At 48.5% G+C, this 25,116-nt stretch overlaps 1 protein-coding gene across 1 annotated transcript in view; it reads left to right on the top strand.

The window, feature by feature from the left end:
- Positions 1-25,116, top strand: part of LOC126183638 (uncharacterized) — a 150,905-nt gene that overhangs the window by 118,322 nt on the left and 7,467 nt on the right. Inside the window, exon 4 of the mRNA XM_049925778.1 lies at positions 19,242-19,324. Coding sequence (XP_049781735.1) covers positions 19,242-19,324 — 83 coding nt within the window. The remainder of the gene's footprint in view (positions 1-19,241; positions 19,325-25,116) is intronic.

Raw genomic sequence — 25,116 nt, 5'->3', positions numbered from 1 at the left:
TCATTGGTGATGGATGGTGCCCCACCGGTGTGATTGGCTCCAGCCAGTTTGCCTCCCATCGGATACCCACTACATTTTTATTCAGTTGAACTGCAATGGCTGCTACTGTCAACACCTGGAGTAGAAATTCCTTATTGTCTTTTACTTGGCCACTTGTCTTTCTCCAGGAATCCCATTTTACTGATCCTTATTCACCTACCCTTTGTGGTCCTGTGCTTTGTCGCAACCGGCTCGGCCCTTTTAGGGCTTCCAGTGGCGTCTGCAGGTTGTAGTGTCGCGGAATAGTAGAGAGTTGGAAACGTGGAATGTTGTCAAAGATTTGTCGCCTATCCCGAGAGCCAGAGGCAGTAGGTTAGCCAAGAGGTAAGAGGATTGCACATGTATGGGAATGTGTCGTTACGCAGGGACAGTGGCCTGGTTACACACAACAGGCGAGAGAGAATTGCTTAGCACGAGGGTTTGTGTTAGACGGAGACTTTCGTAGAGTGTAAAACAGGTATAGCGTCACCTGTACTGCATTTCATAACTTCGCGTAAGTCTGCCATAACAACACGTAACTCTGTCACAAGAACACCTAAGGGGCAGATAAATCAGCAGTATAAGTGGAACAAATGCGTTCATTACAAATGAGCATGACGTCCCTCGTGCTTCCTTTAAATATGCCAGCTTTGATAGCAACAAGGCACTCGCAGTTAGACTTGCAGTTAGATGTGTACTGGGACGCTGCATAGCTCTCAGCTCGGTGATCGACATGTTAATCTTTATTAAGGAGATGTTGCAGTAAGGGCGGCCCATCCAGCAGCAGATGTGAGGGGACAGTACCAGCTCTGGACCTCTCTGCTGCTGCTGTCAATCATCAACCCAGGATTAGCAGACATCGTGGTAGACTCGCTCGCCACCAATGCTAACCACATCAGTGAGCCGTCATCGAGATCGTGTGGGGCCTAGGCCCTGTGCATCTGCTGTCACAACTGGGTGAGGCGACGACGCTTGGGGACTGCAGCCCATTCCGCCTGTCCACCGTGGACGAGCCACCAGGAGGAGCAGGGAAGAAGACGGGGTGGGATAGAGTAACACTCTGCACTACGAGAACGCTTCTCATGCCGACAGCGTCGGCACTCCAACCCGGAGCCTCCTACGTGCAGCGGCCTGCTGTCCGCCGCCGAGCAGGCCGGCCAGCCGGGCGCCGCCAGCCATGCGCGGCCAAAGTAAGGGCATTCCACCGCTACGTCACAGCACATGGCGCTGCACTAGCAAGACTGGTGTGGCCCGGAGCTGGTGTCATTGCTCCGAGTCAGCGAGGACTCAGGGAAGGTTGTTGATATCACCAAGCTCAGTCAGCCTGTGTTACGTGGGCCACATTGTACTCGGCAGGAATAAAGGTGTCATGAATTAATGTTTCTTTGGCGTTTCTGACGTGTCTCGTCATTTCATATCATCCTGACAATTGGAGAGGTCACCGCTCGGCTTTCAGTCCACCATAGACGACCGGGACCACCGGGGCACCTACAAGGTTGATACATATGGATGTTATTATATGGATCCCACTTCATACCTCCACTGGAAGCAGTTGAAGTTCAGGTCCATTTGGATTCTGTGGTCACGATTTGCAGTCTCTGCCTCTCACCTGACAGGCCACCTACATGTACCACCATAACTGCCCTCCTTCAGTAACTCACTCCTCTCATCCTTCTTGTGGATTTTAATGCCCATCAGCGTTTGTGGGGCAATGGTTCATCATCTAATTGCGGGCTCATCATTGATCAGATTGCTGTGGACCACGAACTGTGCCTTCTTAATGATGGTTCTGCTACTCATTGTAGTGTCACATGGCACATTCTCTTCCACTGATCTTTCGCTCTCTTCCCCTCCCCTTCTACGTTCCTTACACTGGTCGCCATTCGCTGACCTCTGTGATAGTGACCACTTTCTGTTGATTCTATTGTTCTCTTCCAACCTCCCGATGACCAGGTTACCCCACTGGGCTTTCAGTAGTGCTCGATGGATTCTATAAACCCCTCAATTCATGTACCACCTTCTTTGTCATATTGTATTGAAGTCGTCCATTATCTGATTGATAAGGTAATCAACACTGCTGGCATTGCCATTCCCCACTTGACCAGCTCCATTCTCCATCGGTCAGTTCTGTGGAGTAGCATGGTCATTGCACCATTATCCGTGATCGTCATCGTGCTTTGCAAGTGGCACCCGTCCTCTGCCAGTGTTGCCGCATGGAGTGGCCGCGCCATTTGAGGTGCAATGTCATGGATTGCATGGCCCCTCATGCTTGCCGGAGGTGGCAGTTCGGTCCCTTAGAAATTCACACACATTTGAACATTTTCAACATCTGCCGGCGTTGTTACCTTTAAACATCTTCGTGTCAAAGCTGGTTACTTAATCAAAGCAAATGGGTGTGTTGGAAAGCTTTGTCTACCCCCTGCGGGTTCGGGGGTTAGAATAGGCTCGCAGTATTCCTGCCTGTCGTACGAGGCGACTAAAAGGAGTCTCAAACGTTTCAGCCTTATGTGATAGTCCCCTGTTGGGTCTGACCTTCATCTCAAAACTCTTCCGAAGAGCGAGCCGATTGGGGAAGGGCGCCTTACATGGTGCATTTTGTCCATCGTGCATTGAGACCTCTAGCTAGCTTTACCGTCGTCGCATTGCCGTCCCACTCATTCTCCATCTCTTGAGTAAGGATGCATTCCTGAGTGCAATTTCCATTGTGCACTGCGCAGTGTTGATTTTTGCGCAGGCGACGACCATGGACTTCATAGCACCTAAAATCCAGCATGGTAACCATTCCATTGTGAGGGGCTGCCATGTACCCTGTTGGTTGTAGCCCCCTGACAACACCACATAAGAGTTTAAATATGGTCCAGGTTATTATTTTCCATAGGGACCTGCTGTTGCAGTTTTATGACGAGCTGTGCGCCATTTCGTCCGGCGCGTTCATCGGGGTCCGAGGGACAATCAGGTAGCTACCGGTGCCTTCATCTTGGCCTTCGAAGGTGATACATTACCAGAGAAGGTCAAGGTGATGGTATACCGATGTGGTGTCAAACCCTATATCCCTCCCCCAATGTGGTGCTTTAAGTGCTGGAAGTTCTGCCACATGTCTTCCCGCTGCACTTCCAGCCTCACATGTCGAGATTGCGGACGCCCATCACATCCCGATACTCCATATGCTCCACCTCCCATCTGTGTCAACTGCGGAGAGCACCATTCACCTTGCTTGCCAGACTGCAGGATCTTACAGAAAGAGCCCAAAATCATGGAATGTAAGACCCTGGACTGACTGACCTATACTGAGGCCAAGCGGAAATATGAACGAGTACATCTGGTACGAATGACTTCCTCCTATGCTGCTGCAACGAGAACAGTGTTAGCCCCATCATTTCAGCATCTTCCAGCCACATCACAGAGCCGTACAACTCCACATGCCCCCTTGCCCATGGGGGGCACTATCCCACTTGTTGCTCCTGCGCCACCTACCTCGGGAGCAACCCCCCCCCCCCCCCACCACCACACACATTGGGGACATCCGTCCCCACTTCTAAGCCAGAGAAGTGTCCAACTTCTTCGGCTTCTCACGCTTGCAAGGGGTCCCTTGGGTCCCTTGGGTCCCTTGGGTCCCTTGGGTCCCTCCCTTCCCAGGTTTCCACAAGCGCGAAGGCTGACGACCGACAGTGGCGTAAGTGGCCACAATCAGCTGGTCGTAGGGCTTCGCGATCCTCCTCCGTCCCGGAGACTGAATCGGTGAAGCCCTCCCGGCCGGTGAAACCCAAGGTTCAGCGAGAGAAGTCCAAGAGAAAGACCTATAAGGCCAAAGAGCTTGCGGTGGCATCAACCCCACCGCACCCTTCGAGCTCTGCATCTGAGGATGTGGTCGAGATCCTGGCGTCCGCTGAGGGCCTTGATCTCGCCAGTCCCAGACACCATGGATAGCATTAGCACAGGTGCTCAATCAGTGGCAGCTGGTGACCCAGTGGCGTAATCTGCCTCCCCAGTCCCTTCACGCCTTTCTCAGCCATGGACAATGTCATCCTCCAGTGGAACTGTAGCGGTTTCTTCCACCATCTAGCTGAGCTCCGACAGCTTATCAGCCTTCACCCTTTCTTCTGCATTGCTCGTCAGGAAACTTGGTTTCCAGCTATGCGAACCCCCGCCCTCTGTGGCTATCGGGGTTACTATAAGAACCGGGCAGCTTATGAAAGGGTGTCTGGTGGCGTCTGCATCTATGTCCTTCACTCTCTGCAAAGCGAGTCCGTCCCTCTACAAACACCTTCAGAGGCTATCGCTGTTCGGGTGTGGACGCCACAGGCTGCTACCGTCTGCAGTCTCTACCTTCCACCGGATGGTGATGTCCCGCAGCATGTCCTGGCTGCGCTGATAGCGCAATTGCCGCCACCTTTCCTGTTACTGGGCGAGTTCAACGCCCATAACCCTCTGTGGGGTGGGTCAGTGGCAACAGGTCGAGGCGCCACCATTGAGCATGTATTGGCACAGCTCGATCTTTCCATTTTAAATGATGGTGCCTTCACACATTTCAGTGTGGCGCATGGCACGTAATTCGCCATCCACTTTCGATCTGCAGCCCTAGCCTCTTACCGTCTGTCCAATGGAGAGTGCATGATGACCTGTGTGGTAGTGACCTCTTTCCGATCTTTCTGGTCACTGCCACAGCGTCAGTGTTCTGGGCACCCTTGCAAGTGGGCTATGAATAAGGCTGACTGGGACTTGTTCTCCTCCACTGCCGCTATTGAGCCTCTCTCTAATGACGACATTGATGCAGTGGTGCACTCTGTCACCACCGGCATCGTTACTGCCGCAGAATCTGCCATTCCCTGTTCTTCTGGGTCCCCTCAGTGAAGGACTGTGCTCTGGTGGTCGCCTGAGATCGCTGAGGCGATTAAAGATCGCCGGAGGGGGCTCCAGCGTCACAAGCGACATCCCTCCATAGAACACCTCATCACCTTCAAACGGCTGCGTGCGAGGGCCCGCCGCCTTATCTGCCAACGCAAGCAGGAGTGCTGGGAGCAGTATGTCTCCACCATCGGCCTCCAAGTCTCTCCACCGCAGGTCTGGGCCAAGATTCGATGCCTCTATGTCCATCGGACCCCTGTCAGCGTCCCTGCGCTCTCACTGAATGGAGCAGTTTGTACTGACTCCGACATAATTGCAAACCACTTGGCAGAGCATTTTGCTCTGAGTTCCGCTTCTTCCAATTACCCACTGGCCTTCTGCTCCATTAAAGAGCGGATGGAACGTCGGAGCCTTTCATTTCTCACCCACCATCTTGAATCCTAGAATGTTCCCTTCAGTGAGTGGGAATTCCACAGTGCCCTAGCCGCTTGTCCTGATACCGCTCCTGGGCCAGATCGCATCCACTGTCAGATGCTGAAACACCTTTCAATGGACTGTAAGCGACGCTTCCTCAACCTTTACAACCGTCTCTGGGTCGAGTGTGAGTTTCCGTCGCAATGGTGGGTAAGCATTGTCCATCCCCGTTTTGAAACCTGGCAAGAACCTTTTGGGGGTGGACAGCTACCGCCCCATTAGCCTCACCAACATTCTTTGCAAGTTGCTCGAACGGATGGTGAGCTGGCGATTGAGTTGGGTACTCGAGTCTCAGGGCCTCCTGGCTCCGTCAGGGTGGGTTCTGTAAAGGCTGCTCTGCCGCCGACAATCTGGTGAGCCTGGAGTCAGCCATCCATACGGCCATTGCCCGCCGTCAGCACCTCATCGCTGTCTTTTTCGACATGCGGAAGGCATACGATACGACATGGCGTCATCACATCCTCTACCCTTCATGGTTGGGGTCTTCGGGGTCCACTGCCGATTTTCATCCGAAATTTTCTGTAGCATCGTACCTTCCGCGTGCAAGTCGCAGCCTCCCATAGTTCGTCCCGAGTTCAGGAGAACGGGGTGCCACAGGGATCTGTTTTAAGTGTCTGCCTGTTTTTAATTGCAATTAATGGACTCGCTGCGGCGGTAAGAACGACTGTCTCGGCTTCCTTATATGCTGACGACTTCTACATTTACTATAGCTCCACTGGCATTGCAGCTGCTGAACGTCAGCTGCAGGGCGCAGTCTTGGGCTGTAGCGCATGGCTTCCAGTTTTCGGCTGCCAAGACCTGCGTTATGCATTTCTGCCGGCGACGCACTATTCATCCGGAGCTGCGGCTTTACCTTGACGGCGAACTTCTTGCTGTGGTGAAGTCACATACGTTTTTGGGTGTGGTTTTTGATGCCCGGTTGACTTGGCTGCCTCATATTTGGCAGATTAAACAGATGTGTTGGCGGCATCTAAATGCTCTGCGATGCTTGAGCGACACCAGCTGGGGCGCCGACCGATCTACCCTCTTACGGCTCTACCAGGCGTTAATCCAGTCCCGTCTGGATTATGGGAGCCTGGCTTACGGCTCAGCATCACCATCTGCGTTGCGGGTGCTGGACCCAATCCTACACGGCGGGATACGACTTGCCACTGGTGCCTTCAGCCCTGTGGACAGCATACTTGTGGAGGCAGGTGTCCCTCCACTGCGGTTACAGCGCCAACATTTACTGGCCGCTTATGTTGCCCATGTTTGTAGCTTGCCCAGGCATCCCAATTATTGTCTCCTGTTCCTGCACACAGTCGTCCATCTCCCAGAACGTCGGCTCCGGTCGGGTTGTACGATCGCCGTCCGTGTCAGTGAGCTTCTCTCTGGGCTTGGGATTTTCCCTGTTCCACCTCCTTTCTGGGCCCCTCTGCATACACCTTCGTTGTGTGTGGGGCTCACCCTTGCCTTCGGCTCGAATTGGCACAGGGCCCAAAGGACTCAGTCCCTCTGGAGGCCTTCCGCCGCCGCTTTTATTCCATCCTAGCCACTTATCAGGGCTCTGGCGTGTTTTACACTGCGGGTCGATGGTTGCTGGTTGTGTCGGTTATGCTCTGATTCTAGGGGACCACTACGAACAACATTCATTGCCGGCTGACTGAAGCGTTTACACTGCTGTGCTGGTCGCCATCTTTCGTGCCCTAGAGTACACCCGCTCCTGCTCAGGTGAGTCCTTCGTTATCTGTAGCGACTCCCTGCGCGGTTTACGAGCTATCGACCAGTGTTTCCCTCGTTCTCGTCTAGTGATGGCTATTCAGGAGTCCCTGCGTACTCTTGCCCATTGCAGCCGATCTGTGGTCTTTATGTGGACCCAAGGTCATGTTGGGATACCCAGCAATGAACACGTAGACCGCCTAGCGAAAGAGGCCACCAGTAAACCATCTCTGGCCATTGGCCTCCCGGCGACTGATTTGCGGGCACTCTTACGCTGCAAAGTATTAGACCTTTGGGACACTGAATGGCGCAATCTGACCACGCCCAATAAACTCAGAGCTATCAAGGAGACGACAACTGTGTGGTGGTCTTCCATGCGAGCCACTCACAGAGACTCAGTTGTCCTTCGTCAGCTCCGCATTGGCCACACCCGGCTGACGCATAGTCATTTACTGCGTCGTGAGGACCTGCCTCTTTGTCGTTGTGGGGCGGTCTTGACGGTGGTCCAAATTTTGTTGTCCTGTCCACTTTTAACTGTGCTCAGGCAGACATTTGCACTGCCTGATACGCTCCCTGCCCTTTTAACAGATGACTCTGCCATTGTGGACTTAGTTGACTTAGTTTTGTGTTTTATTCGGGCGGGGGGGTTTTATCATTTAATCTGAGTTTTTGTTACTTTTTTTTTGTTGACTCTGTCCTTTGGCCTACGATTTTAGACTGCGTTTTTAATATGTTTCTCGGTGGTTGGATTTTCCTTTTTTTTCTCTGTGGTCAGCCAACCACCGTCACACTCTGTGTGGTTTTAATTTATTTTGTCTGATCTCTGTCTGAGTCTTTCTTGTCCTGTGTCGTCTGCCGTCTTTTCTGTTGTTCGTTTTTTTTATTCTCTGTGGGTGATTTTAGTTTTTTGGAAAAAGGGACCGATGACCGTAGCAGTCTGGTCCCTTTAACCCCCAAAACCAACCAAAGCTTTGTCTCCTCTAGGTTCTTCTGTCCCTTTCGTCATGGTTGTGAGCTACACTCCATACATTCAAAGACTGTCAGTGGCAGTCTTCCATTTTGGGCGTTGTCCTTCCAAGTGGCCTTTGTACAGATGCATCAATTTTCGCAAAACACGCCATGACCCATTTTGTGATAGCATCAGCATCGTATCCAGCTGCCTTCCTCTTCCAGGAACAGCAGGCTGAAGCTTCCCACTTGTTTTACCTGTTGTCAAGTGTAATCCTACAATGCACCTTTCACTGAGTGGGAGCTTCTTCTGGCCCTTTGCTCTCACGATTCAGCTCCTGGCCCTGATTCCATCCATAACCAATTGCTTCAACACATCAATCCTCCGCAAAGCTAATATCTCCTCCAGCTGTTTAACATTATTTGTTTCAAAAGCATTTTCACCTCTCAATGAAGAGACAGTATTGTGGTTCCTGCTCTTAAGCATGCCAAGGATCTGTTATCATCCCTTGATAATTACTGGCCAGTCAGCCTGACCAATGTTCCCTGCAAGTTACTGGAAGGATTGGTGGCTTGTCAGTTCATTTGGGTCCTTGAATCTCAGGACCATTTATCGACTTACCAGTGCAGCTTTTTGGAGGGATGGTCTCTGATCAATCATCTGTTCGATTGGAAACAGCTGTTTGGCAGGCCTTTTATCAGCGCCACCATCTTGTCGCAGTTTCTTTGATATTCCTAAGGTCTATGACACAGCTTGGTGCTATCACATCCTCCTTCCACGTCGAGAGTGGGATCTTTGGGGCCCCCCTCCCAAATGTTATTCGCCAGTTCCTGTCCCACTGGTCAGTTAGAATCTCGATTGGCACTGTTCTCAGCTCTCTGCCGACCCTAGAGAATAGCACTTGACAGGACTCCATATTAAATGTCCTTCTTTCTCTCATCGCTATTAATGGACTTGGAGGCTCAGCCGTACTGCTGGTAACCTCTGCTCTGTACGTAGATGATTTCCGTATTCGGATTAGCTCCTACTTGGTGGCTGCTGCGGAACGACAGCACCAGGGTGCCATTCTAGGTGCTTCCATATGGACACTCTAGCATGGTTCTCAATTCTCTCCCCTTAAGCCGAGGATGGTCCATTTCTGTTTCCATACTATGGTCCATCCTCATCCAGAGCTCTACCTCGACGCCTAACGTCCGACTGTGGTCCCCCAGTTCTGTTTCTTGGGTCTTATTTCTGACAACAAGCTTACTTGATTGCCCCATATCCATCATATGGCTGTTCTCATAAACTCAATGTTCTTCGCTTCCTTGCCCACACCTCTTGGAGTGTGGATCATTTGATCCTTCTCCGCCTTTACTGGGCATTAGTTGTCTCGTCTGGACTATGGTTGTCAAGTCTATGGATTAGCTGCCCCTCCTATGCTGCTGCTCTTGGACCCAGTCCACCATCGTGGTATCCACTTGGCCACTAGTGCCTTTTGCCTAACCCTGTCGAAAGTCTTCTCCCTGCCGCCGTTGGATAAGCAGCTGCAGCAGCAAGTCGTATACTCCAAGATCACTCATTTGTTACATAGTTTAATTCTTAATTTCTTTGCGTGTTTTTGGTACTTGCATTGTTTAATTCATAAATTTCGGGCGTATTATAGTATTTGAGAGTTGTAGCATCGCGTTTTAGTACTCGAATAGTGTTAAATCGCGTAGTCTCCTTCCGCCGCTGAGCAGTGTGTCAGCAGTGCACAAGTGGCAGCATTACTGCATTTACTAGGCATTTACTAGGCGCTCTCTGTAGATTAGTTCAGACTTTCTTTGCACAACAGTCTTTAGCATGGATAGGGACTGCAACTGCTGTGTTCGGATGCAGGCTGAGTTGGCATCCCTTCGCTCCCAGCTTCAGGCAGTGTTGGCTTCGGTCACACAGCTTGAGGCTGTTGCCAATGGGCATCACTGTGGGGGTCCGGATGGGGGTTTGTCGGGAACGGCCAGCTCGTCCCACGCATCCCCCGATCGGACTACGACTGTGGTTGCCCGGGATACTGCCCGCATTGAGGCTGATCCCTCACCTGTGGTAGAGTGGGAGGTCGTCTCAAGGTGTGGCAGGGGGCGAAAGACATTCCGGAGGGCTGAACGGAAGGCCTCTCCAGTTTGTCTGACGAACCGGTTTCAGGCTCTGTCTCAGGCTGATACTGATCTTCGGCCTGACATGGCTGCTTGTCCTGTTCCAGAGGTTGCCCCTCAGTCTGCAAGATCCGGGCAGTCGCAGAGGGTGGGCTTACTGGTAGTTGGGAGCTCCAACGTCAGGCGCGTAATGGGGCCCCTTAGGGATATGGCAGCAAGGGAGGGGGAGAAAACCAAAGTGCACGCCGTGTGCATACCGGGGGGAGTCATTCCAGATGTGGAAAGGGTCCTTCCGGATGCCATGAAGGGTACAGAGTGCACCCATCTGCAGGTGGTCGCTCATGTCGGCACCAATGATGTGTGTCGCTATGGATCGGAGGAAATCCTCTCTGGCTTCCGGCGGCTATCTGATTTGGTGAAGACTGCCAGTCTCGCTAGCGGGATTAAAGCAGAGCTCACCATCTGCAGCATCGTCGACAGGACTGACTGCGGACCTTTGGTACAGAGCCGAGTGGAGGGTCTGAATCAGAGGCTGAGACGGTTCTGCGACCGTGTGGGCTGCAGATTCCTCGACTTGCGCCATAGGGTGGTGGGGTTTCGGGTTCCGCTGGATAGGTCAGGAGTCCACTACACGCAACAAGCGGCTACACGGGTAGCAGGGGTTGTGTGGCGTGGGCTGGGCGGTTTTTTAGGTTAGATGGCCTCGGGCAAGTGCAGAAAGGGCAACAGCCTCAACGGGTGCGGGGCAAAGTCAGGACATGTGGGGACCAAGCAGCAATCGGTATTGTAATTGTAAACTGTCGAAGCTGCGTTGGTAAAGTACCGGAACTTCAAGCGCTGATAGAAAGCACCGAAGCTGAAATCGTTATAGGTACAGAAAGCTGGCTGAAGCCAGAGATAAATTCTGCCGAAATTTTTACAAAGGCACAGACGGTGTTTAGAAAGGATAGATTGCATGCAACCGGTGGTGGAGTGTTCGTCGCTGTTAGTAGTAGTTTATCCTGTAGTGAAGTAGAAGTGGATAGTTCCTGTGAATTATTATGGGTGGAGGTTACACTCAACAACCGAGCTAGGTTAATAATTGGCTCCTTTTACCGACCCCCCGACTCAGCAGCATTAGTGGCAGAACAACTGAGAGAAAATTTGGAATACATTTCACATAAATTTTCTCAGCATGTTATGGTCTTAGGTGGAGATTTCAATTTACCAGATATAGACTGGGACACTCAGACGGAAGTTAATAGGAATATAAAAAAAGGGAGGAAGGTTTATCTGTTTAGCAAGAGTAATAGAAGGCAGATTTCAGACTACCTAACAGATCAAAACGAAAATTTCTGTTTCGACACTGACAATGTTGAGTGTTTATGGAAAAAGTTCAAGGCAATCGTAAAATGCGTTTTAGACAGGTACGTGCCGAGTAAAACTGTGAGGGACGGGAAAAACCCACCGTGGTACAACAACAAAGTTAGGAAACTACTGCGAAAGCAAAGAGAGCTTCACTCCAAGTTTAAACGCAGCCAAAACCTCTCAGACAAACAGAAGCTAAACGATGTCAAAGTTAGCGTAAGGAGGGCTATGCGTGAAGCGTTCAGTGAATTCGAAAGTAAAATACTAGGTACCGACTTGACAGAAAATCCTAGGAAGTTCTGGTCTTACGTTAAATCAGTAAGTGGCTCGAAACATCATGTCCAGACACTCCAGGATGATGATGGCATTGAAACAGAGGATGGCAAGCGTAAAGCTGAAATACTAAACACCTTTTTCCAAAGCTGTTTCACAGAGGAAGACCGCACTGCAGTTCCTTCTCTAAATCCTCGCACCAACGAAAAAATGGCAGACATCGAAATAAGTGTCCAAGGAATAGAAAAGCAACTGGAATCACTCAACAGAGGGAAGTCCACTGGACCTGACGGGATACCAATTCGATTCTACACAGAGTACGCGAAAGAACTTGCCCCCTTTCTAACAGCCGTGTACCGCAAGTCTCTAGAGGAACAGAAGGTTCCAAATGATTGAAAAAGAGCACAGGTAGTCCCAGTCTTCAAGAAGGGTCGTCGAGCAGATGCGCAAAACTATAGACCTATATCTCTGACGTCGATCTGTTGTAGAATTTTAGAACATGTGTTTTGCTCGAGTATCATGTCGTTTTTGGAAACTCAGAATCTACTATGTAGGAATCAACATGGATTCCGGAAACAGCGATCGTGTGAGACCCAACTCGCTTTATTTGTTCATGAGACCCAGAAAATATTAGATACAGGGTCCCAGGTAGATGCTATTTTTCTTGACTTCCGGAAGGCGTTCGATACAGTTCCGCACTGTCGCCTGATAAACAAAGTAAGAGCCTACGGAATATCAGACCAGCTGTGTGTCTGGATTGAAGAGTTTTTAGCAAACAGAACACAGCATGTTGTTATCAACGGAGAGACGTCTACAGACATTAAAGTAACCTCTGGCGTGCCACAGGGGAGTGTTATGGGACCATTGCTTTTCACAATATATATAAATGACCTAGTAGATAGTGTCGGAAGTTCCATGCGGCTTTTCGCGGATGATGCTGTAGTATACAGAGAATTTGCAGCATTAGAAAACTGTAGCGAAATGCAGGAAGATCTGCAGCGGATAGGCACTTGGTGCAGGGAGTGGCAACTGACCCTTAACATAGACAAATGTAATGTATTGCGAATACATAGAAAGAAGGATCCTTTATTGTATGATTATATCATAGCGGAACAAACACTGGTAGCAGTTACTTCTGTAAAATATTTGGGAGTATGCGTGCGGAACGATTTGAAGTGGAATGATCATATAAAATTAATTGTTGGTAAGGCGGGTACCAGGTTGAGATTCATTGGGAGAGTCCTTAGAAAATGTAGTCCATCAACAAAGGAGGTGGCTTACAAAACACTCGTTCGACCTATACTTGAGTATTGCTCATCAGTGTGGGATCCGTACCAGATCGGGTTGACGGAGGAGATAGAGAAGATCCAAAGAAGAGCGGCGCGTTTCGTCACAGGGTTATTTGGTAACCGTGATAGCGTTACGGAGATGTTTAACAAACTCAAGTGGCAGCCTCTGCAAGAGAGGCGCTGTGCATCGCGGTGTAGCTTGCTCGCCAGGTTTCGAGAGGGTGCGTTTCTGGATGAGGTATCGTATATATTGCTTCCCCCTACTTATACCTCCCGAGGAGATCACGAATGTAAAATTAGAGAGATTAGAGCGCGCACAGAGGCTTTCAGACAGTCGTTCTTCCCGCGAACCATACGCGACTGGAACAGGAAAGGGAGGTAATGACAGTGGCACGTAAAGTGCCCTCCGCCAAACACCGTTGGGTGGCTTGCGGAGTATAAATGTAGATGTAGATGTAGATGTAGATGCTGGGATCCCTCCCCTTTCGATTTGGCACATCCATGTCATTACTATCCGCTCTTCCCTTGCTCACCGCTCCTATTTCATTCTTTTCGCAGCTTCAGGCTGTCTCCCACCCGCTGCCCACCATTGGATGGGTTTATCAGTCGGGCTTCACCACACTTCTCTCTGCCAGGACTTCCATCTGCACTCATTGTCTTCCTCCCCACATTCTCTCTGGAATCCCCCCCCCCCTTTGGTTAGGTCCTTGGCTACGAATTTGAATGGGTTCCTATTGGCGTCGAAAAGCCTCCATTGCTCCAATGTTGTTCCATTGTTTGTTTGGAATGCTCTTACAGGAGTTTCAGGATGCCATTGCTTTTTACACCGACAGCTCAAAATCCGTCGATCATGATGCCTTCATGTCTTGTGTTGGAATGGAACACCATCTCTTGCATGCCATGTGTGGGGGTGTTTACTACGAAATTGATGGCCCTCTGTTTCATTAAACAGTCCTCACCCATTTGAGTTTTGTTATGTACCGACTCAATGAGTGGCCTTCAGGCTATCGCTCGGAGTTTTTTCGCCACTCTTTGGTCTCTACCATCCACGACCTTCTCACTGACCTTAGTGATGCTGCTTGTTCGATTGATTCCTTTGGATTTCTGGCCATGTAATTATCCCTGATAATGAATTTGCTGATCATCACGCTGGGGGAGGCGGCAGTTACTTAGCCCTTGTTTTCCAAATCTCTTTTAGCTCAATCATGGGCTGACTTTTGGGAGGCTACCCCCTGTCTAATAAACTACGCACCATCAAGGAGACTCCCACTATGTGGCGTTCCTCCCTTTGTCTTTCCCGGTAGGAATCTGCCATCTGATGCTTTTTTTGTATTGGTCATATTAGGCTAACCCATGGTTTTTTACTCCTCAATGAGCCGCCACCTCCTGGTTCGTAGTTGCAGGGCTCCTATCACAGTGATCCATATTTTGACACCCAGGGCGATCAGGTTCTTTTGAGAGTTAATGCATGCCGCACATGAGTAACCAAGCTGTTGCAGCCAATTCCTCCTTCCCTGGCTGCATTTCCTAAACCCTACCCCTCCCTCCCTATCCTTGCTCCTTCCCCCCTCTTGGTTTTATAATTTATATCGACCTGGCTGTCCACCTGATTCCCTATATTGCTTGCAGTTTTGTTCCTTCTGCCTGGTCACTTTCACTGTTTTTGGCATTTACCTCCTCGCTAGAGGTTTTACATCCACTTCTAAATTTTCTGTTTTTAGTGTCAGCCGGTTGGGGAAGAATTCCCTACCTGGCTCTACGTCGTGGATTCCTCTCCCCCTTCCAGTTTTCTCCCTCCAAAACGCGGGCTCTTCAGTTTTTTCATCGACCCACAGTATACGCCAACCAGGAACTTTATTTAAGCGACCAGCTCCTCGATGTTGTAGTGCAGTTCCATTTCTTGGGCCTTACTGTCGATAAAAAGCTGACGTAGATGCCCCATATTCGCCACCTAAACACTGCATGTATCCAGAAGCTTAATACTCTTTGCCTGCTGGCCACACATCTTGGAGTGCAGAACGTATCGCTCTTCTCCATCTTTACGGTGTTATGGTCTTGTCCAGACTAGATTATGGTAATCAGTTTTAGGGCTCAGTGGCTCCTTCCACTCCGCAAATACATGACACTGTTCACCATTGTGGCTGTCGGTGCCTTTTGCACTAGTCCTGTTGACAGTCTCCTTGCAGAAGCGAGGATTCCATCTCTGCAAATACGATGGAGCGAACTCCTGGTTTCTTACGCAATCGCCATTCGCCAAATTCTCAGGCCATCCCCAGTACCCTGTTCTCTTTGCAAATGAGACATGTCTCCCTCCTGGTAACTGCCCATGGGTGGGATTGCCAGTTGGAACGCATCTCACTTCCCTGTGTCCAGATCTCCATCTCCACTCCCTGGAATGTACCCCGTGTATTTCCTCCCACACCCCGCCATGGATGGTGCCTAGACCACAGATTCGGACTGACCTATTCCAGGGTCCTATGGTCTCTGTCACCCCTATGGTTTTTCTGGCATATTGTAGGTGACATCCTTGCACAATTCCAGGCTGCCACCGTCTTGTACACTGTTGGTTCTAAGACTGTAGATAAGGCAGGATACGCTTTCACTTCTCCTACTGGCTTAAAACACCATTTATTGCCAGGATCTTCTAGTGTGTTCACGGCAGATCTCCTAGCCATTCACAGAGCCCTCCATTTTTGTTTTATCAGGCCTCCCTCCACTGTGTTTTAATTTGTACCAACTCAATGAGCAACCCGCAGGCTATCAACCAATGCTATTGTCGTCTCCATTTGATCTCTCCTATCCATGACCTTCTCTCTGCCCTTGGCCGTGTCGTCTGCTCATTTGCTTATATCTGGGTCACCAGTCAAGTGGGAATCTCAGGGAATCAACTGGCTGACCGTCTGGCTAGAGAGGCGGATACTTAGCTCCCATTGCCTTTTAGGATTCGAGCTGTAGATTTGCAGATCGCCATCAAATCTTTCTTTGCCCAAAAGTGAAATGACCTCTAGTTCGCCGGCCGGAGAGGCCGTACGGTTCTAGGCGCTACAGTCTGGAACCGAGCGACCGCTACGGTCGCAGGTTCGAATCCTGCCTCGGGCATGGATGTGTGTGATGTCCTTAGGTTAGTTAGGTTTAATTAGTTCTAAGTTATAGGCGACTGATGACCTCAGAAGCTACGTTGCATAGTGCTCAGAGCAATTTGAGCCATTTGACCTCTAGTTCGTTACTGCTCTCAGTAATAAACTCGGCATACTCATGAAGGCTACTGCAGTTTAGCGCCCTTCTTTCCGCTCCTAAAGGAAGGGGTTCAGTCTTATGCCGTCTGTGCATTGGTCATACCAGGCTCGCTCATTGTTTCCTCTTGCATAACGAACCACCCCCAACAATGTGGTTGTAGATCCAGATTGACGATATCCCAAATATTGGTGGAATGTCCCCTTCTTTTGCCCTTCGTTCTAAGTATTGTCTTCCAGATTTCTTAAATTTAATATTGGCAGATGATTCACGAACGGTAGGATTGGTCCTCAGTTTTCTCCTTGAAAGTGGTTTTTATTTTCAGATAAAAGGGTTTGCTTTACTCCTGGAGCAGGGGCAGGGTGGTTGTGGTTGGCGCCTCTCTTCGTTTTCTCAGCCTGGGACCCATAACCACTTCCCCTTGCCAAGACCGCTCTTTTATCCCTGTTTTCCAAGATTTTAGATTTGGACTACCCTTTTATACTGTCTACTGTGTGTGTTTTAACATCCTCGTTTTGTAGTTTCACTCCCTGACGTCCAGCGAACACCCTCTCTTCTGTGTATAGGTTTGAATTCGCGGGACTGATGACCTCGCCGTTTGGTCCAAGACCCCCTCAATCAATCAATAAATCAATCAATCAATCAATCAATCCATTCATCCATCCATATTTTGCTAGACTGCCACTGCGTTTTGGCCCTTCACACTAAATATGCCATCCCACCTTCCTTACCTCAGATGATAGCGGACGACCTTCGCATGGTTACATCTCCTCAGTTTTCTTCACGAAACTGGTTTGTACTCACAGGTGTAAGACTTTGAATTTTCCTCTAGAGTTTGAGTCCCTCAGTTAGCGCAGACGTTGGTTGTGAACGGCTCGACCTTGCCTCTCCACCGGCCAGGTTCTCCCCACCTTTTCCCTACATTTTGTTTTTTGGTCTATTGTGCATTTTTGTTTCGCCTTTCCTTTTGTCTTCCTCCCTGGTGTTGTCTCCATTGTATCATGGTAATGGCTGGTGTGGATGTCGAGACGGACCCGTGGCGATGCTGGTGCCCCACCACATGTAGCGTTTCTGGGACGCCCCTGCTCTCCCAATTTCCACCCACCACTCCTATAGTGGCTAGAGTTGCTGCCTCTGGATCATGGGGTCCTGGATGCGATTCCCGCCTGAGATGGGATATTCTCCGCCCGGGGATTGGGTATTTGCATTGTCATCATCATCATCATTTGTGACAGTGACTACCTTGGGTGTAAAAAATTGGACTGTGAAAAAAAACTGAGGCTTTGTATAGGCGCTGATGACCGCCAAGCTGGCCGCCCCACAAACCAAACATCAACAACCCCCACCTATTCTTTCCTCTTCCTCCTGCCCTGGCGTCCCTTTTCCTTTTTTGTTTGCACGTTATCCCTTCACTATAACTGGACTGTGCTATCTGTTGTTTCTCCCTAGAATTTTCCATCCTAGATCATAGGACTGACGACCACCTTGTTCGGTCCCCTACCACAAATCAAGCAACAAACCAATCCACGAGTTATTTTGACCAGAAAGGTCACTCGTGTAAAAAAGTCTTAAATACCGATTAATGCAATATGGTGGAAGAATATTGATGTGGGCTGCCGTAGAAAGAGGTCACATAAATTCTCATATATAATCCAGTGAGAGATATGAACTGATCAGCTTTTGTGGTAACATGTAGTCTTGAAGTGATAAGGATTAATTTCAAAAATCTTTGGCCCCACGTAGAGCAGAGGTGGAAGTAAAGCAGAAGTTCTGAAGTCAGACATCGATGAATACCCTTTAGATACCGTGAAGGAAGCCCAGGAGAAAATTTGGGAAGGGCATTCACGTCAAGGAGAAGAGACTTTTAGGTTCGCTGATGCCATTGTAATTCTGCCAGAGACGGGAAAGAACCTGGAAGAGCAGTCAAACGGACTGGACAAGGTCTGGAAAGGAGGTTATAAGACGAAACCAACAAAAGTAAAAGGTAATGGATTATCGTTATCAGGCGACGGCGAAGAAATTAGATTAGGAAATGACACTAAAAATAGATGAGTTCTGCTATTTGGGCAGCAAAATAACTAATGATGGTAGAAGTAGGTAGTATATAAATTGTAGACTGACAATAGCAGAAAAGCATTTCTGAAAGAGAGAAGTTTTTTAACATTGGATAAAACGTTAAACACTAAAATGTCTTTTCTGAAGCTTTTTGTCTGGAGTACACCCTCGTACACGAGTGATACGTATATGATAAACAGTTCAAACAAGGCGAGAGTGGAAGCTTCTGGAAAGTGGTGCTACAGAACAATGCTGAATGTTAGGCAGGTCGATTAAATAACTACTGATATACTTAATGGAACTAGGAAAAAGGAAATTTATGGCACAACTTGATTAAAAGAAGGTATCGCTTGATCGGACACATCCTGAGGCATCAAGGTGTCCTAAATCTGGTAAAGCTGGAGGATAAAAATTGCAGAGGAAGTCCATGGCTCGAATGCAGAAGTTGATTCAATTGAATGTAGGTTGTTGTAATTATGGGTTAGCATGTAGAGCTGCATCAAACCAGTCTTGGGACTAAAAACGACAGCAACATTCAACCGCGGTCGTCAGAGGGACAAGAGGATTCTGAGACACAGTCTTAAATATTTCATAAAAATTAAAATACTAAGTAACGTCCTCCGTATAGATGATGGCTCGCGGCTAAATATGGTACGGGCGTCGGCAGTGGCCAAATTGAAGCGGACGCAGAATGAAAGCATTTCCTTCCGTAGTCTAATCAGAAATAACTTCACGGGTGAAAGGCCGATTGTATATAAGTACAACTGTGACGACGGCCGGGGACAGCTCGGCAATTAAGAATTTTTAATGACACGTTGACTGCTGTTCATTGCCCTTAGCGACCAAGACTTTTGTGGAAAGTTCTGTTCTTAAATTTTTAAGTGTCATATTGCTGTGTATCATTTGATGCCAAGCTCACAATTTTTCCGATTGTTCATGTTTCAGGATACCTTATCGCTGTGATGACCCAGATACACTGCGTGTTTTACATTATTGCGTGTTTTTACCTGCAAGAGGCGCGATTCCAGGTAATAATTTTGCACAGTTACGAAAGCTAAGAATTGCGTAAGAATGGGGCTGTTGTACTGGTTTTCCCAAGCTTTTACATTTAAATTTACGAGTGGACTTCAAAAAGTAAGTTAAATATTATATAGACCCAGTAAATTTTATTGAAATCTGCACTACGTTTCAAACTGACACAGAGGGATGACACTGTTTTTCAGCATAGTGGAAGTGTCTTTGTAAATAATGGTCAGAACGTTTTAACAATTGATAAAAATCCGCTGATGGGCCAGGGAGCCATTCGAGAACCGCTTTATGAATGTCCCCATCTCGGAAAAATCTGCAGTTGCTGCGAATCACTTCACCGATTGCCTGGGGACGGTAGTCTGTGGACGATGTCGATGGCCTTCCTTCCTGATCAGCGTTAACCACGTATGTGCGGTCTCGGTCAAATGTTATGACCATTTCCCTGCGACTGGACACGACACGACACGACATGGCATCTGGTGCATACACTACCAGAACTGCACGTTTAATGTGTGCAATTTATACATTTTGCCCACAGATACACTGCCGCTCATACTCAAACTTTGGAGTACTTTGCCAATTGCCACGCCATCTCACTCCCACACTGTGACACATCTGTTATCCGTACCGCAGGAAACTTATAACAAGTATCGTCCTCTGATACGGTCAGTCTTGTCGCGCGGACTTAAGCGTGGGACGGCGTGGGTAACTACGTCCACTCGTATATTGACCAGAGAGCACACTAATTTGAGTATTTCGAGAATGAGGAGCCAAATGTCGGAAGTGAATGTTTTAGGTGATACGAGGTCTTATGCGGATAAACGCAAGGTAATATAAGTAACACAGATAACAGTGGCGAACATCTTCATCACATCAGATAAATACACACATCATGAAAATTTTTGCATCGCCCCGGTTCCCAGAGCACCGGAGGATAGACGTTGACTGTGGATATTGTATCTCAGACACAGTCCCTTCGAATGTTCAGAGACGCCACTAAACCCGCCCAAAGATGTAAACAACCATGCACGAGCAGCGCCTATTAGACGGAGGGGGTCAGACAGCCCATCAGTCTGTCATTCCACCAGGAATTAGGTACACGGCTCGTGTTGTCTGTAGTTCAACCGTGCCTAGACGGTCAACACCGAGGTTTGATCGTGTCCGCATTGTTACTTTGTGCCCGGAAGGGCTCTCAACAAGGGAAGTGTTCCGGCGTTTCGGAGTGAACCAAAGTGACGTTGTTCGGACATGGAGGAGAGACAGAGAGACAGGAACTGTCGATGACATGCCTCGCTCAGGCCGCCAAAGGGCTACTACTGCCGTGGATGACCGCTACCTACGGATTATGGCTCGGGGGGAAGCCTAACAGCAACGCCACCATATTGAATAATTCTTTTCGTGCAGCCACACGACGTCGTGTTACGACTCACTGTGCGCAATAGGCTGCACGATGCTCAACTTGACTCCCGACGTCCATGGCGAGGTCCAGCTTTGCAACCACGACACGATGCAGCGCGGTACAGATGGACCTAACAACATGCCGAATGGATCGCTCAGGATTGGTATCACGTTGTCTTCACCGCTGAGTGTCGCATACGCCTTCAACCAGACAATCGTCGGAGACTTGTCTGGATGCAACCCGGACAGGCTGAACTCCTTAGACACACTGTCCAGCGAGTGCAGCAAGGTGGAGGTTCCCTGCTGTTTTGCGGTGGCTTTATGTGGGGTCGATGTACGCTGCTAGTGGTCATGGAAGGCGCCGTAACGGCTGTAAGATACGTAAATGCCATCCTCCGACCGATAGTGCAACCACATCGGCAGCATATTGGCGGGAATTCGTCTTCATGGACGACAATTCGCGCCCCCAGTCGTGCACATCTTGCGAATGACCTCATTCAGGATAACTACATCGCTCGACTAGAGTGGCCAGCATGTTCTCCAGACATGAACCGTATCGAACATGCCTGGAATAGATTGAAAAGGGCTGTTTATGGACTGCGTGTCCCACCGACCACTCTTAGGGATCTACGCCGAATTGCTGTTGATGAGTTGGATAATCTGGACCAACAGTGCCTTGATGAACTTGTGGACAATATGTCACGACGAATAAAGGCGTGTATCAATACAAGAGGACGTGCTGCTGGGTATTAGAGGTAATGGTGTGTACAGCAATGTGGACCACCACTTCTGTAAGTCTCGCTGTATGGTGGTACAACATGCAAAGTGTGGTTTTCATGACCAATAAAAAGAGCGGAAATGATGTTTATGTTTATCTCTGTTCCAATTTTCTCTACAGGTTCCGGAACTCTTGGAGCCGAAGGGATGGAAAACTTTTTTTTGTTGTGTGTATTTAGGGGTAATGCTAAGAAGCGTTATGAAATGGGGTGGTCACGTTAAATCAGTATTAGGAAAGGCGAATGGAGGACTTAAATTTGTTGATAGGGTTCTGGTAATGAGTGGTCCGTCTTAAAGGAAATACGCTGACGAAGAGAGGGGAAAAAAGTCAACACCAAGGAGGAGTTGTGAGATATAAACCAAAGGTGGTAGGCATGTTTCTGTATCGGAACGATGATGACTATTAAAATTCCGCGCCAGTCGCGCCACTATGAGGATGCAAATCAGGTTTTCTTGAAATACACGCTGTAACGGTCGTGAGCGTTAATTGCCTTCGAGATAAGACGTGGTGAGTTGGTAGTCGGGAACGCCTTTAAGGCGACAAAGAAGCCATTATCTACACGTCACTGAACTTGAATAATGTCGTTCTAATAGGGCTACCAGAAGCTAGATGTATCTTCTGCGATACTGTAGAAAGACTTGGCAGGGATGAAGTCACTGTATATGATTGTTGGCAGCTGTGATTACGGGATTGAACGGTCGCAAGAAGGCCGGGATCCAGACGGCCACGTGGCCACTGAGAGCGCAGACCATCGGGGTCAACGTATGACTCTGGCCCATAGTATTGTATCTGCAGCAGCAATTCGAACAGTAGCTACCACTACAGCAACACAAATAACTGTTACAAATCGGTTACTTCAATGGCAGCCCCGAGCCTGTCGCCTTGTTGCGTTCGTTCCTGACCCCAAACAACGCCATTTGCGACTTATCAAGCGATAGATAGCTTATTAGAATGGAGGTTGCAGGGCTGTTGTGTTTTATGATGAAAGCTGGTTCTGTCTTGTTGCCTGTGATGGCCGTATGTTGGTTAGGGGGTGGCCAGTTGAGGGCCTGCAACCACACACACCGGAGTTGTGATATGTGGTGTGGTTTCGTCAGATAGCGGAACCCCTCTCGTGGAGGGGTTCCGCACCATTGGCATTGGTGATGTCACACAGTGGTGATGTCATGCTCTGCGCGACAAAAAACTGTTCTCACTCTATGGCCCCCGTTTACAGGAGCGTACCTCCGCGATCAGTATTTTTTTAATTATAATTTTTTTTAATAAAGGATTATGGGAAAGGATAAGAGAATTTTTATTTTAATTTCTATAATAATGTGTTACATCTCCAGTTACTTGTACTTTAGCACATCTTCCAGCACCTTTCATCCACAGACAAACACTCTCCTGTTCACTTATTTTACGATGATTTCTTGTTCTGAACGAAAATGCCTGGTTAGATATGAAGTAAGAGACGCCCAAGTCTCTATTAAAAACTTCTCCAACATGAAAAGTGCGATACGCTATAACATCTCTTGCATTAAATGCTTCCAAACCAGTAACTTTATTCACTGTATTGCCATTATAACGAACAACAGCAACTGTAATCCAACCATTGCCAACTTGATGTGTATCTAATTGGGTAAGTGTAAAAGTTGCTAACAAAGGAGCACAAGTTATTTTGCAAGGTCCATCTGTGTTTTGTGGGTGCATTATTAATTTTACACTTACCCAATTAGATACACATCAAGCTGGCAATGGTTGGATTACAGTTGCTGTTGTTCGTTATAATGGCAATACAGTGAATAAAGTTACTGGTTTGGAAGCATTTAATGCAAGAGATGTTATAGCGTATCGCACTTTTCATGTTGGAGAAGGGGGTGTTTCCAATACGATAGCACTCGCCCACTTACTAGTGTTGTAACCCAACATGCTCTACAGAGTGTCGACATGACGCCCTGGTCTGCCCAATCACCATATCTGTCTCCAATCTGCCTGCCGGGGTGACCGAGCGGTTCTAGGCGCTACAGTCGGGAACCACGCGACCGCTACGGTCGCAGGTTCGAATCCTGCCTCGGGCATGGATGTGTGTGATGTCCCTAGGTTAGTTAGGTTTAAGTAGTTCTAAGTTCTAGGGGACTGATGACCTCAGAAGTTAAGTCCCATAGCGCTCAGAGTCATTTTCTTGTCTCCAATGAAACACATGTGGGACATCATCGGACGGCATCTGCAACGTCGTCAACAACTACCATTAACCGTCCCTGTATTAACTGATCAAGTGCAACAGGCATGTAACTCCAGCCCACAAACTGACATCCGGCACCTAACACAATGCATGCACGTTTGCATTCTTGGTTTCAACATTCTGGCGGCTACACCGGTTATTAATGTACCAGCATTTCACATGGGCAATGGCTTATCTCTTTCTTACATTACCCTGTGTTCTTGCAATATTAATCACCTGACTATGTTACCGAGACAAATGTATTTCGGAAACTTCATTACTCTACATTAATTATCTTTAGGTGTTTTCCGTCAGTGTGATGTACAAGCTGCTACCGAGCGAGGTGGCGCAGTGGTTAGACACTGGACTCGCATTCGGGAGGACGACGGTTCAATCCCGCGTCCAGCCATCCTGATTTAGGTTTTCCGTGATTTCCCTAAATCATTCCAGGCAAATGCCGGGATGGTTCCTCTGAAAGGGCACGGCCGACTTCCTTCCCTAATCCGATGAGACCGATGACCACGCTGTCTGGTCTCCTTCCCCAAACAACCAACCAACCAACCAACAACAAGTTGCTAATGCGTCCAATTATACACAAATATTGTTCCAACGTTTAGAATTGTTAACAAGTAAGCTTGACAAGACATCGAACGGATTCAGAGACGCACTGATAGTATCATAAGACAGGTTTAGGCCACACGAAGATGTTATAGAAATGCTTGTGGGAACTTACGTGGGAATCCTTGAAAGGAAGAAATGTAAGTCTCGTGAAACCCTGTTGTGTGATTTTAGAGAGCCTGTAATCGAAGCCAACTGAGCAAACGCTATGCTACCACAAACATGTGTCTCACGTATCATTAGAAGAGATTGGGGTGCGCACACGGGCATGTCTAACCATTTTTTCCTCACTCATAGTGATAATTTCAGTATGATAAACCCTCCGCCACGCACTATACAGTGCCTTGCGGAGTATTTGTCTAGATGCAGAATGCGCGTAGCGCGTGAGGCACGTGGTCAAAAAGTGTCTGTTTCAAAGCAAACAACTGCTTGTTACGTCGACACTACTTTCTCTCTCTTGAAGTGACAACACTAAGTCACTTTTTGTGTGTCCACAGTCGTGTTCGCCACCGTTTATGGGTCATGACTGACTGTCGAAGATGGAGCATAAATCTTTACAGTAACTTGCAGACACACATTTAATGAAATAAAACTTAGGAAATACCAAGTGGGCCGAAGCGTGAATGAAAATTTGGACTGAAAAGGGAGGCATTCTAGGGTAGTCTGTGCAGTCGTGCCAAGCCACTGTACCAGGGTGGCGTAGCACTTAGCGCATCTGGCTAGTGATGCGGAGACCCAGATTCGAATCCCGGCCTTCACAAAAACTTTCATTAGTATCTTCAGTCTTGTACGTA

Source organism: Schistocerca cancellata, chromosome 4, assembly GCF_023864275.1.
Source record: "Schistocerca cancellata isolate TAMUIC-IGC-003103 chromosome 4, iqSchCanc2.1, whole genome shotgun sequence".
In the NCBI taxonomy this organism is placed as follows: Eukaryota; Metazoa; Arthropoda; class Insecta; order Orthoptera; family Acrididae; genus Schistocerca; species Schistocerca cancellata.
Note: the sequence above shows the minus strand (reverse complement) of the source record. Positions and strands in the feature narration are given on the sequence as shown.